The sequence below is a fragment of the Hipposideros armiger genome, unplaced genomic scaffold, assembly GCF_001890085.2.
Source record: "Hipposideros armiger isolate ML-2016 unplaced genomic scaffold, ASM189008v1 scaffold_585, whole genome shotgun sequence".
Taxonomy (NCBI): domain Eukaryota; kingdom Metazoa; phylum Chordata; class Mammalia; order Chiroptera; family Hipposideridae; genus Hipposideros; species Hipposideros armiger.
Window position 1 is genome coordinate 966,440 of NW_017731935.1, and position 13,285 is coordinate 979,724.

General features: G+C 60.9%; 1 protein-coding gene across 2 annotated transcripts in view; it reads left to right on the forward strand.

Annotated features, from left to right (window-relative positions):
* Positions 1–13,285, forward strand: part of TPPP (tubulin polymerization promoting protein) — a 30,984-nt gene that overhangs the window by 12,803 nt on the left and 4,896 nt on the right. For both annotated transcript variants that reach the window (XM_019624382.1, XM_019624383.1), the window contains exons 2-3: positions 4,890–5,207; positions 13,030–13,183. In XM_019624382.1, the coding sequence (XP_019479927.1) occupies positions 4,894–5,207; positions 13,030–13,183 (468 nt within the window). In that variant the 5' untranslated portion in view covers positions 4,890–4,893. The remainder of the gene's footprint in view (positions 1–4,889; positions 5,208–13,029; positions 13,184–13,285) is intronic.

Genomic DNA, 13,285 nt, shown 5'->3' on the forward strand with positions numbered 1-13,285 from the left:
TCTGCTCACAGACACACCTGGCTCTGCTCACAGACACCTGGCCTGTTCACAGCCACACCTGACCTCACAGACACCTGGCCCTCTTCTCAGACACACCTGTTCTGCTCACAGACACATTACTAACACAGATTCTCAGTTCTGGTCAGGACGCTACCTATGTATGATGTCATGTGGCTACTGTGACTGTCATGGGTTAGGTAGGGTCTGTCCTGTGTTATTTTTTTGGTAGGTTTTGCTTCAGGCAGTCAAGCCTTAAGCAGGATTCCAGGGAGAGTCATTCTGGAAATAAGGACCTTGTCACAGTCCGTCTCGTGAGGGGGCAGTGGGCCAGGGTGAAGCCGTGGCGCCTGCGACGCCTCAGCAGTGGGACAGATACCCCCAGGTCTGGATGGGGTCACCAGGCCCGGGGTTTTTGTTTGACTGTTTCTGGGCGGCAGGCACACACCTTCAGCCACTGTGACCTGTATTTCCACCTTCCGACCGCCTTGCTCTCTCCCGCCCGCCTTTGAAAATGCAAATCCAGTAACACAGTCTGTCCCCATGCGCAGTGTGAGCTCTGTATCAGTCCCCTCCTGACCTCTCTAGGACAGCACCTGCCCTGCCTCAGGTGGGACCTGGCCGAGGCTGATGGCTTCGCCGGACTGGACATGCCGGCTCCCCCAGCCCACTGCCCGCCCCTCCCCGTGCCCAGAGCTGCTGAGGGGCTCACCGGTGGGTCCCTCAAGGAACAGGCCTACAGCGGGCTGCTCGGTCAGAGGCCCAGGGACAGGGAGGGGCACAGCTGTCACCCTCCTTCCCGGGGCTCCTGAGGCCAGCAGAAGAGGGATCTCAAGGGAGCCCAGCTCTTGTCTGGGAGGGCAGGTCCCGGCTCCCCGTCTGCATTTCACAGGTGTGTCCCTCGGCCTCCCGAAGCCTCCCTGCCCCTCCGTGCTCTCCTCCCCCTTTCCACCTGCCGACAGCCCACAGGTTCTGGGCTCTCTCCACAGAAGTGGGCTAGAGGGGGCCGGGAGGGAGCCGGCTTCACAGGGAGCGGGGGGTCCTGGACATGAAATAAGCCAGAACTTGACTCGCTGGGCCTTTCCCAAGCGGTTGAAAATCCTCACACCGAGGGAACTAGGACAGAGCCTCCTGGGCTCCGTGATACCTGGTCGTACCTGATAGGCCGCCACTCCGACCATAGGCTGACCCGTGCCCTGTAAGGGGAATCTTGGCCAGGGAGGGGCTGGCTCTCCTGGGATGCAGGGCGCACAGCCCGACGCGGGGCACACACCTGGGGGTGCGAGGCACACACCAAAGAGTATGGCCGCACCCCAGGGATCCTCCGTTTAACGCTGCATTTGGTGGGTTGGTATTTGACTTTCTGGTAGCCTTCTCTCCTAAGTGACTTTACTTTTCATCCTGGTGGAAAGTGGGAGGCACAGGGCGGAAGGGGCCTGGAATGCCACCCAGGGTCCAGACTCACCACACCCCGGAAGCCATGGAGTCAGGAAAACAGGAGGGCGTGGCAGCCTCCATGCGGGGAGAGAAGCCAGACCTGTGGGGGGCTGGAAGTTCGTGCTTGTTGGGGCCCCGCGTGCAGCCTGGTACGGCAGCGTCTCCGTGGACACCTGTGTATTCCAGTCGACCGCTGCTGGAGCCCTCGGCTTCTTGTCAAATGAAATTCATTGTTATTACATTACTGTGGAAATAGCACCTGGGTTTATTGGAGCAATTCGGACACGGAAGGGCGGCCTGGAAGCCACAGCCCCTCTCCCCAGCGTGGCGCTGGCTCGCCCGCCCCTGCGGTCTGCCTGCCGGCGGGGTCGCGATTGCTGCGGCTCACGCCCTGCTGCTCGCAGAGCGAACAGTTCTCTTGGAGAGCTTCTCCTGTTGGCACGTAGGGTCCCAGTCCTTCCACGAATTTTGTTAAAACCAGTCTCAGCATATTTTATCAAGATAATGCTCATAGTGAAACCAAGGGCCAACCCAGACCGGGAGCAGAGCTCGGGTCGTGTGGCCACGTCACCTCTGCCTCTGTGAGGTTGGGAGCCCCGCCCAGACAGAGGTGTTGGTGAGGATGGCCATAGCCTGGGGCCCCTTGTGTCCACGGTGGCCTCCACTGTCTCGGAGAACCGACTCCAAGCTGATCCCTAATGAAAACCCATCAACACACCCAGAAACGGCCCCAAATGGGGTTCACAGCAGAGCCATGCCCTGCAAGGCCCCAGCTCCAGGAGGAGACGTCCAGTGTTGCTGCCGCCGCCTGCTTTGTAGGGACAGCTGAGCCCAGGTTGAGTTTGAAGGGACTCTGCCTGAAGCCCTCCGGCACCGGCCCCTGCGGCTCTGTGGCGTGGCGGTGAGCTCTTTCCGCCAGGTGCCCCCCGGGTCACCGTGGATTCCTGCCACACTGATAGTCGCCAACCGCCTGTTTGGTGAGTGTGGTAGTCACCAAGCTCGTCTGTCTGCAGCCGTCCTCGGCCCCTCCCCTGGGGACAGTGGTGTGGGTGCAGAGGTCCCCGGGTGAGTAGGGATCTTTGGAACATTTAAAGCACCATCCTCGTCTCCTGGCGCCAGCCTGACCGTGTCCTCTCTCTTCGCCCACCTGCTCGCCATCGTGTGGGGTTTCGGGCTGGGAGGAACCCGAACTGTCCAATGGGGTTCGGGGCGGCACTGGTGGTACATGCCAGCACCTTTGTGTGACTCACCCACACTCACACGTCCCCTGCACTTGGTGGCAAATCAGTGCTGTGTCTTACCTGCCTCAGTTTCTCCTCGTGCACCTGTCCCATGTGTGTGTTTGTTTCCGTGGTTATTCCTTGTCCAGGGAAACCTCAAGAGAGCAGGACTTGTGACATCATGCAGCCCTCACTTTCTTTTTTTTTTTTTTTTTTTAAGCTGAGCCATCCTGCTACCTGTTGGCAGCTCAGTGGCTGCTCAGCTCGGGCTGGACTCGAACCGCTGNTTTAAGCTGAGCCATCCTGCTACCTGTTGGCAGCTCAGTGGCTGCTCAGCTCGGGCTGGACTCGAACCGCTGTTGCTCAGAGCTCAAACTCTTGAGCGCGCTCTTAACCAACTGAGCCACTCGGCCGGCCCTGCAGCCCTCACTTTCATTGACTGTAGGCTGGCCTCCCCACTCGGTCAGGCCACCAGCGCGCCAAGCTGGCGGCTAAGGGGCACGCGGTGCCTGAGCCCGAGTCTGTCCCCTGTGTCCTTCATTCTCAGGTCCCTGGGGGCTCACGGTCCCAGAGGGCCTGCCTTGCGTGCCTGAATCCACATGTCTGTTCAGCACGGGTCCAGAGCACTTCAAGGGGTCTGTCTCCTCCGTGACCTTGGTGGGAGCTCCACCCACCACCCATCGGGGCTTGTCGTTGGCACCCTGGGGTGCTGACTCAGGGACCCTAAGCGGGCGTGGGGAGGCCCTTGTTATGAAATGGTGCCTGGAGGAAATCTGCAAATGCAGAAAAGCACGAGGAGAAAGAACCGTGATCCCGACACCAGAGACAGCTCTTCCCGGTGTCGCTGGGGCGTTTTCTTCTCCCACGTGATGTCGCCGGGACCGTAGGGGGTGCGCTGGGTTTGACGCATCCTAACAGGCTTCTTGCGCGCGCGCACACATGCACGTCTGTCCCCACTTTCTCACAAGCTGACTCAGCTTCTAGAACTTTCCGAGCCGCTTTCCCTCCCAGGCCTTGAGCTGCAGAGATGCCATGGTGAGCACTCAGCTGCCCTCGGCCGCTCATGAGAAGCTCCTGTTTCAAAGAAATGGTGTCAGCGATAAGCCGGGTAGCCATTCCACTGACACCCGACTCGCCTTGGCACTGGAGGCCCTGCAGAGATAGCATCCCCTGTCCCCTGCAGGCGCCCACACCCCCCTTCCCTGCAGACACCCATGTCCCCCCTACGCCGGCCCCCCAGGTGCCCACAACCCTTGACCCACGTGTCTGGATTTCTCCCAAGAGCAGGTCTACTTTTTGTGCCATCATAGAGGAGGGGACGGGGCGGGACTGCGTGTGAGGCCCCTGAGAACATTCAGTCCAGCGGTCGTGGGCATTTGACCCCGGCTGCTGGGAGCTTGTAAAATCTTGAGTTCAGCAGGGCCACCTCTGCCTCTGTCCTAACTGGTGTGGACAGAGCAGGTTGGAAGGGGATTTTCAATGCGTGGCAGGGTCCTGAGCCAGCTGGCTGGGTGGACACCAGTCTTGAGCTCTCCTCTTGTTGAGCTCCCGGCCGTCCTCCCCGTGTCTGCTCCTCTAGGAAGCCGCCCAGGAGGGCCCACGGGACCTTTGCTTGGGGCTGGGTGCCTGGAGTCCCGCCCTGGCCACCAGCAGAGGATCCAAGCTTAGCTCTGTGCTCCTGAAATTGCATGGGCTGCATGGCTCTTGGCCTCTCAGCCCCGCGGGGACCAGCTGGGTTTGGGGATCAGACGCATCCCCACTCTGGGCCTGCGGCACTCAGCTCTCAGCATTCCTGGCAGACACCAGGTCCCCTCTCCCACCTGCACGGGGACAGCGGCAGGACGGATTCTGCACCCCTGCCCCAAGGATGGCAGTACTGCACAGACCCTGGGAAGGGTGTCATTCTGGGGAGTCGCCAGAGCAGGGGAGACCGTGGCGGGGAATGACAGGGGGCCCGAGCCTCCAGGCGGCTGGGCTGGGTGTACCCCCATGGTCCTGCCACTGCTGAGGGCTTTGACTGTTTGGGGAGGGTTGACCCACCAATGGCCGGCAGGGTGCTGGTGCTTGAGGGGGCAGTGGCGTGCCCAGCGGCACCCTGCTGTGGCCACCCTGCGTGGGGTTCTGACCCCTCATGCCAAGGCTTGGCTCCATGGGTCCCCGGGACTCTGCTGTGCCCTGTGAGTGGGCAGCAGCCTCGCAGAAACGGGATAACCCTGTTCCGTTTTTCCTCCCCAGGAACATGGCTGACAGCAAGGCTAAGCCCACCAAGGCTGCCAACAAGACACCCCCAAAGTCCCCAGGGGACCCCGCGAAGGACAAGGCAGCTAAGAGGCTGTCTCTGGAGTCGGAAGGTGCCTCTGAGGGGGCGGCCGCGGCCTCCGAGCTCAGCGCCCTGGAGGAGGCCTTCCGGCGATTTGCGGTGCACGGGGACACCAGGGCCACAGGCAAGGAACTGCACGGTAAGAACTGGTCAAAGCTGTGCAAGGACTGCCAGGTGATCGACGGGAAGAATGTGACTGTCACCGACGTGGACATTGTCTTCAGCAAAATCAAGTAAGTGCACTGGGCTCGCTGGCCGGAGCTGGTGTCCTCAGGCCCCCAGTGGGCCGAATGCGGGTTGCGAGGGGGTGTGATACTTCCGGACCCTTCCCGTCAGGTGCCCAGGGATGGGACCCAGCACCCCCCGGTCGGGGAGGGCCGGGAGCCCAGGATGGGGGTGCAGCCCTGACCCACAGGAGCTGGGAGGGTCTCAGGTGGCCGAGCCTGAGAGGTCGGCGCCCATGCTGAGCTGTGAAGCCTGTCCCAAGGGCACCCACCAGGATCTCACCAGGCCCTAACGACCAGTCCCTCCGTGGGGTCCCCTCCACTCTGGGAAGTGACCACACACGAGGCAGAGTGAGCGAGCACGGCGTCTGCACCTGTGCCTGGGGGCTGAGCGGTGTGCCCGTGAGCTTCCTCTGTGCGTGCACACACACACCCTTTCTCCTGGACGTGGGAGCACGTGCAGGCAGGGTCCCGCTGGGCATCTTGGAAGCGCCAGGACATTCTCCTGCCTTCCACGACCCATGACCCCATCTGAGAAAATTAACAGCAAACCCTCTGTTCAGGTCATGCCTGTTGCTGGAAAATAGAGTCATTTCAGCTTATTTTTGGCCCATGTCCATCACAGCCTCTGTGGCCTCACCATGCTCCATCTCAGATGCCCCGTCCCCTCCCAGTTAGCGGCCTGGCTGCGCCTTCGTCCTGCTCTGAGCACAGAGGTCCTGAATGGTTTCTTGCTTTGCTTCCCCAGAGGCTGTGACTTCATGTCACCACTATTTGTGGAAAATGCTGTTAGGTATATCTCTATCACCGTGATGTCTCCCCGACTCCTTAGCCTGACAGCCACCCGAGGCTGAGGAGCAGCTGTCACTGCCGGTCACTGCAGAGCCACAGGCCGGCTATTCTGGGGTTAGCGCGTTCCCACTGAGCCAGGAGGCTGCCCTGGGGTGGCCTGGCTGGGGTAGGGTGGAGGTGGCCCCAAAAGTGGACCTCAAGGCCAACTGTCACAACCCAGTAATGGGGCACAAGAGACAGGCACTCACCAGGTGGAGGGGACGCCACCTTTCCAGTCTCACCTGAACAGTTAGAACCAGTAAGATTTACTTCAGTCGGACCAGAGCCCCAGTGACACAATAGGGTAGGATATGGGGTCCTGGTGCCGTCTGAAGGCCCAGGGTTAGAGGCGGCCGTGGGCCAGGAGGACACAGGTGAGGGGGACGCAGGTGAGGACGCAGGTGAGGGGGATGCAGGTGAGGACACAGGTGAGGACACAGGTGAGGGGGACGCAGGTGAGGGGGATGCAGGTGAGGAGGATGCAGGTAAGGGCACAGGTGAGGGGGATGCAGGTGAGGACACAGGTGAGGACACAGGTGAGGGGGATGCAGGTGAGGACGCAGGTGAGGGGGACGCAGGTGAGGAGGACGCAGGTGAGGGGGATGCAGGTGAGGACACAGGTGAGGGGGATGCAGGTGAGGAGGACGCAGGTGAGGACACAGGTGAGGACGCAGGTGAGGGGGATGCAGGTGAGGAGGACGCATGTGAGGACACAGGTGAGGAGGACGCAGGTGAGGGGGATGCAGGTGAGGAGGACACAGGTGAGGGGGATGCAGGTGAGAAGGACGCAGGTGAGGACACAGGTGAGGGGGAGGACGCAGGTGGAGTAGGACAGAGGTGAGGATGGGAAGGCAGGTGAGGACGCAGGTGAGGAGGGCGGCTGGGGGCAGGACGAGGATGAGACTCAGCATGGTCCCTCCCGCAGTCCCCGGGCAGGTCCTGCAGGCCCTTAGAGTCGCCTGTGTAAACCCTGTGTGTTCAGGGAAGACAAGAGGGGACAGACCAGGAGCTAAGGAGCCCCAAGAGCCGTTTCTGTTGGGGAACGTTCCAGAAGGGCTGGGAGGGAGGCGAGGTGAGGACACGGGCTCCCACACCCAGGCACTGGCCCCGACATGCAGCGTCGGGCGGTGGCTGCTCCTCCCTCGCTCGTGATTCCTCTGCAGTGAGTTGCCCTCAAGCTACTGCATGCAGCCATGTGCACACGTGTGCACACGCGCTCACAGCCCACACACATGTACAGACACACACATGTGTGCACACAGCTCACACATGTACACACTTGTACAGAGCTCATGCAGCCATGTGCACACGTGTGCACGTGCGCTCACAGCCCACACACATGTACAGACACATGCACGTGTGCACACAGCTCACATGTACACACTTGTACAGAGCTCATGCAGCCGTGTGCACATGTGCACAGCTCACACATGTACAGACACACTTGTACAGAGCTCATGCAGCCATGTGCACACGTGTGCACACACGCTCACAGCCCACACACATGTACACAGACACATGCACGTGTGCACACAGCTCACACATGTACAGACACACTTGTACAGAGCTCATGCAGCCATGTGCACACGTGTGCACACACGCTCACAGCCCACACACATGTACACAGACACATGCACGTGTGCACACAGCTCACACATGTACAGACACACTTGTACAGAGCTCATGCAGCCATGTGCACACGTGTGTGCACACGCTCACAGCCCACACATGTACACAGACACATGCACGTGTGCACAGCTCACACATGTAGACACACTTGTACAGAGCTCATGCAGCCATGTGCACACACGAGCTCACAGCCCACACGTGCACAGACATGCATATATTCATGTGTGCACAAGCCCACAGCACACATATGCACATGCACACATGCATGTGCACGCAGGTAGAACTCAGGCTCTCCACAGCCTTTCAGGTGGGGAGGTGGCTCTTTCAGAGGACGAGTGCCCTGGACAGGCTGGAGGCCCGAGTGCAGAAGGCAGGTGCCCACCTGTGGGGTGTTGGGTCACAGGAGTGGGTGGGCACTGGGAAGGACCCCATTTGTTCCTAGTGCCTGTCGTGGGAGGCAGGATGGCAGCTGATTGGACACTTAGTGGCTGAGGCCTGGTCCCTGGGCACAGCGGGCTCCCCACTGCACAGTCCAGGGCTGTTTGGGGGCCCCTGGTGTCTCTGCCTCAGTTCACTGTGGGGGCGTGTGGAATGGGGGAACAGGCAGCTGTGGTCCCAACCCAGTGAGGGGTCCTGGTCCCCACACAGTCAAGATCAGCCTGTGGCAGCCACAGAGACCCCTAGAAGGGAGAAGGTGGGGTCCCCACACGTGGATGGCTTGCTGGGGGCCATGCAGGCTATGGTGGGGGGACTCATGCCCTTGTCCCTGGGATGGGAGAGGCAGATAGTGCTCCTGGTGGGGTTGTGGAGGGACAGTCCCCAGGCAGGGTTGCGGGGTCCTGCAGGATGGGTGTGGAACCTCATAGTCGCCCACTTGATGGAGAAAAGCTGGCCCTTCCTGTTTGGGGGTGGTTGCCAGGGCGCCAGCTGGGGTATCTGCAGCCTTTGTTTACATCCTGTCACCATGGCAGCGCCTGTCTGTTTTCATGTTACTATGCGTTACATTTTAAACAGATTTCTTGCAGCTCTATAGCAGGTCTGGACGGAAGACTATTGTTACCTAGACAGACTACTGCACCCTCCCCGCCCCAAAGGACAGACGATGGTCAGTCTAAAATATTAATCAATCAGGACTTTACAAGCAGGAGAGTCAACCTGACAGTGCCACTCGGGGGCCGTGGACGGCGACGTCCGCGTCTGTCCTGTCTGCCTGTGCCTCCGTGTGCGAGCGAGCTCAGACACTGGGGCCCCCAGCCTGCAGGTGGAGGTCGGACCCCGGGGCAGAGGCGGGCGGGGTGTCTGCTGCAGCCTCCTGCCCGCCTCGCACCTTCTGGGTGCTGTGTGTTTGCACAGCAGGGGTCTGTTTCCTGAGAGACGGCCCGAGTCCAGCGTCTGGGTCCCAGGTTAGGAGGAAGCAGGCGACCTGGAAAGCCGCTCTGTTCTTGCCACACGCCACAGCCACGGCCAGGACATGAGAGCCGTCGGAAGCAGGGACCCCTGGGCTCTGGGATAACGGGCCCAAGCCATGTGCGCCCAGGAAGCTCACACCAGCACAGACCTCGAGCTCCCTCCTGAGTGCCCCTGTGGGGTGGGGGCACCGTGGGACGGGCTGCTGGAGCGGGCAGAGAGCTCTGCGTGTGATGTGATGTCCAAGAAACACTGCCAGGGGCACTGACCCAACAGGGCTGGTGGCAGTGTCTGCTCAGTGCCCAGGGGCTAGCCCCCTGCTCCTGGGCCTGGGGCTGACGGGGCCACACTGCTGGAGTGAAGGGCGTCCGCACGCCCCACCCAGGCCTTTCCTGCCCCAGCACCTGCCTCCAGCAGGCGGCGAGGCCCCCAGCTGTGCTTTCAGCTTAGGTGTTAGGGTGTCAGGGTGGCTGTGGTGGCGCGTCCTCTGCGGGGCCCCCTTGTGGTCGCCCGAGGCAGTGCTGGGTGTCCTGTGGCTTTGGCCCTGAGCCTCTAGGGCCCCGCCCCTCACAGGGTGAGTGCAGCCCCAGGCCCCCCACCCCGATGTCCGCGCCACCCCAGGCCAGCACGAGGCAAACACACACGTAGGAGGGCTTTTTTTTCAAATGAGGGGAGTGTAACTGAATGTGGGGGTCATAGCTGCCCCTTCAGGTAGGTTTGCACCTCGCCAGCCCCACCTGAGATCTGAGCGGCTCTCAGCACCCTGCTGTCCACCGGCCGGGGCTGCGTTCTGAGCTCTGCACCTGCTGGGGCCCAGGCGGGGGTGGGGGGAGGGGGCGAGGGACGGCCCCCGGCAGGGGTGAGGGTTGGTGTCTGCCAGGAGAGGCCAGTCAGAGCAGCTGCGCCCTCCCCAAGCACATCAGGCTCCCCCAGAGGTCACGTCCCCACCAGGCACAGGTGCCCAGGAGCCCGTTGCGCCACTGGCCCAGAGCTGATGGGAGTATCCCGGAGGCTCCCCACTCTCTGACTCTTGCCGGCGCCTCAGATGTCCGCCTCAGCACCTCACTTCCTGCCCACACTGGAGTCCTGGCCAGCCAGGCTGCTCTGGACAGGCCACCCGGGGAGAGCCACTTTCTCTGAAGGCGCGCCCCCCGCGCCCCCGCAGTGGATCTGACAGGCCGGCTGTGCCTTTTGGAAAGGGCCCCATGCTCCATCCCGGGACACTGGCCAAAGCCTGGGAGACACACACCTCTGTCCTTGGAGGTCCGGGCTGGCCCCCCGGGGTCCCTGGTGACTCAGGAGCAGCCGGCCCGGCCGCCTGCCTGCCCTGAGCTGCGCCTTGAGGGGACACAGGGCCTGGGAAGCACAGCGAAGACCCAGGCCACAGGGCCCCATCGCTGCTGGGCTGGCTTTCCAGCACAACAGCTGCCTCTGAGCAGGGCCGGTGGGGGAGCGGGCTCGGTGTGGGGACACTGCCGTCCTGTACACTCCGGAGGACAGTCCCGCTCTGTGTGCTGAGAGCCGTGTAATGTGATCGTGTCTCCAGGGAAGGGGCTGGCATTATCATTCTAGAACTTGCTGGGGACTCTCTCAGCAGCAGGACACTAGGTCCCTGGGGAAGGTTCTGAGACCCACACAGCAGTCACAGTGGGGACACTTGGGGACACCCAGCCTGGCCAGGTGGAGTAGGCGAGTCAGGGCCTCGGGCCTGTGTGTCCACCCAGATCTGAATGTGGCCTCTGACGGGAGCCCCCACTGGCTGTCCCCCCACCCCTGGGCTGAGTGACTCACACTGGTGGCGCCTGGTGCCGCGGCGCTGAGACGGCTGTGTGCTCCAGTGGCCAGTCAGTGGGTTGGCTGTCAGGCCTGGCGTCCGTGTGCCATCCCAGGCAGGCTGTGACAGGAGACGAGAATGCCTGTGACAGCCCAGGACAAACAAACAGGCCTGTGGGCTCTGGAGGTTACCCACCCAGCAAGGTCCAGGGAGAAAAAGAGGCCATGTTTACATCGTTCCAGGCACCCAGGCTGAGGGCAGCCGCCCCGAATGGCCTGGCAGGGGACCCTGATGCGTCCAGCCTGGCAACGCCAGCCTCAGGGTGTTGGTGGGTTTCAAGGCTGAGAGCTGAGCTCCAAGGGGCAGAACCTTCCGCCAAACCCAGAGTCTGAGGAAGCCCTGTGTCCACCAGCCACCCAGCCCGCCTGTGGTCCTGGTGGGACAAGCGCCCTCAGGACTGACGGCTCTGCGTGCTCCTGGTCCCCCCTCCCACGTGGCCTCCGCTCAGCTCACCTGCCTGTGGCACATGGCTTGGCATGTCCCGTGTCTTCAGACACACGTGTAACTAGTGCAGGTGAACCCGTGTGTGTGCTGTGGACATGCCAAGGCGCGTCTGTCTGCTCACCACTGAAGGACACCCGGGCATTTTGTGGGTTTTAGTGACTGTGAGCAGAACTGTGAGCGAACGGCGATAATGTGTGAGCTTGTTTTCATCTCTTGAGGGAGAGCCCAGGAGTTGTGGGGTGGTGACCTTTAAGAACCTGCCAAACTGCCTGCCACAGCGGGCGCCATGCTGGTCCCCAGCAGCTGCGTCTGGGCGCTGGCCCCGCGTCCCCTTGGACGACGGACAGCATCTTCCTCCCTCTCGTCACTTGGGCCGTCCCTTGGGTGGGTGGCATCTCCCTGGGGACTGAATGGTTTGACACCCACAGGTCTTCGACCAAGTGTCTGGTTCAGCTGATTTGCCCCGTTTTTTACACTGGGTTCCTTCTTGTTGTTTTAAGAGTTGTCTGTTTCAGATGCAGTCCTTAACTAGACGTGTGTTTTGCGAGTATTTTCTCCCAGTCTGCGGCTTGTCTTTCCATTACAGTGTCTTTTGAAGAAAATGGTGTTTAAGATTTTGGTGAAAACCGGTTCATCTTCTTTTTTTCTTTCATGGACTATTTCCTGGTGTCATTTCTAAGAAATCTTAGTCTAACCCAAAGTCACAGAGTCTTTCTCTTAGATGTTCTTCCAGAAGGTTTCGTTTTAGGCGTCATTAGTGTAGGACTTTGATCCACTGGGGTCACGTCTGCACGCGGCACACACTCCCTGTACGTGGGGCTGTCGTCTTCCAGCCCTGCGTGTTACAGACACGCTTTCTCCGCTCAGGAGCCTTTGCTGCTTTGTTGTGAACCCTGTGTGGCCTGTCGTCACTGTGGGCTGGCCCTGCGTCTCGTCCCAGGGCTGAGACGTGAGTCTTGAACTTGGGTGGCTTGGGCTGCCGTCCACCCTGGTGGGAACCAGGCGGCCCCTCCACACTGTCTCTGATTTTGAAACATTGAAAACGCACTGAATGGATTAGCAGGGGAAGACCCGGTTAAAGTGGCAACAATGTTTTCCAGTTAAAATTATAAAAGGTGCCGAGCCACTTCAGAGCTTTCCTCCCATCACGGATGCGTTTGCAGGAAGTGCTGTCCCCCTCACACAGCTCCCAACAGCCAGCTCGGGCCCCCGAGGAGCGCCCCTCCTGTCCCTGCTGGTAACCCTGACAGACAGGCCTCTCCCGTGTGGTTTGGAGCCCACGAGCTTGTCACCGTAACTTTTCTCTGAAAGTCCCTCCCTGACTGGAGGCCACACATACACCCTGTTTGGAACCAGACAATGGCTTTGTTTCAATGTCCAGTTGTTCGTAAAGGATGTGCTTCCTTTAAGCTTTTTTCCAAGACAATTTATATTTGCTGTTGTTGCCAATGGCAACTAACTGTTGGGTGTAAACACTGCAGGCAGGGCAGGGGAGGGCGGGGGGGCGGGGCATGTTCTGTATTTTAAGGTTAGACTGCTTTCTGCTGTGGGAGAGGCAGGCGGGGGTCCCCGGGAAACGCGGGACACCCCCATCAGGCCCCTGGGTGAGGTTAGGGTTCCCCGATGTGGTCGGGTGTTCTTCAGCATGGGGGCGAGTGGCGGGCTCTCAGTCCTCTCTCCCTGCAGAGGGAAGGGCTGCCGGACCATCACGTTCGACCAGTTCAAGGAGGCGCTGGAGGAGCTCTCCAAGAAGAGGTTCAAGGACAAGAGCAGCGAGGAGGCCGTGCAAGAGGTGCACAGGCTCATCGAGGGCAAGGCCCCCATCATCTCAGGGGTGACGGTGAGTGAGGAGGGTCTCTCGGGGAGCGTGACGCATGAGTCTAGGGGAAGGGTGGGGGTGCCATGAAGACAGGACAGGACGAAGCCGTTCCTCCCCGGTGGG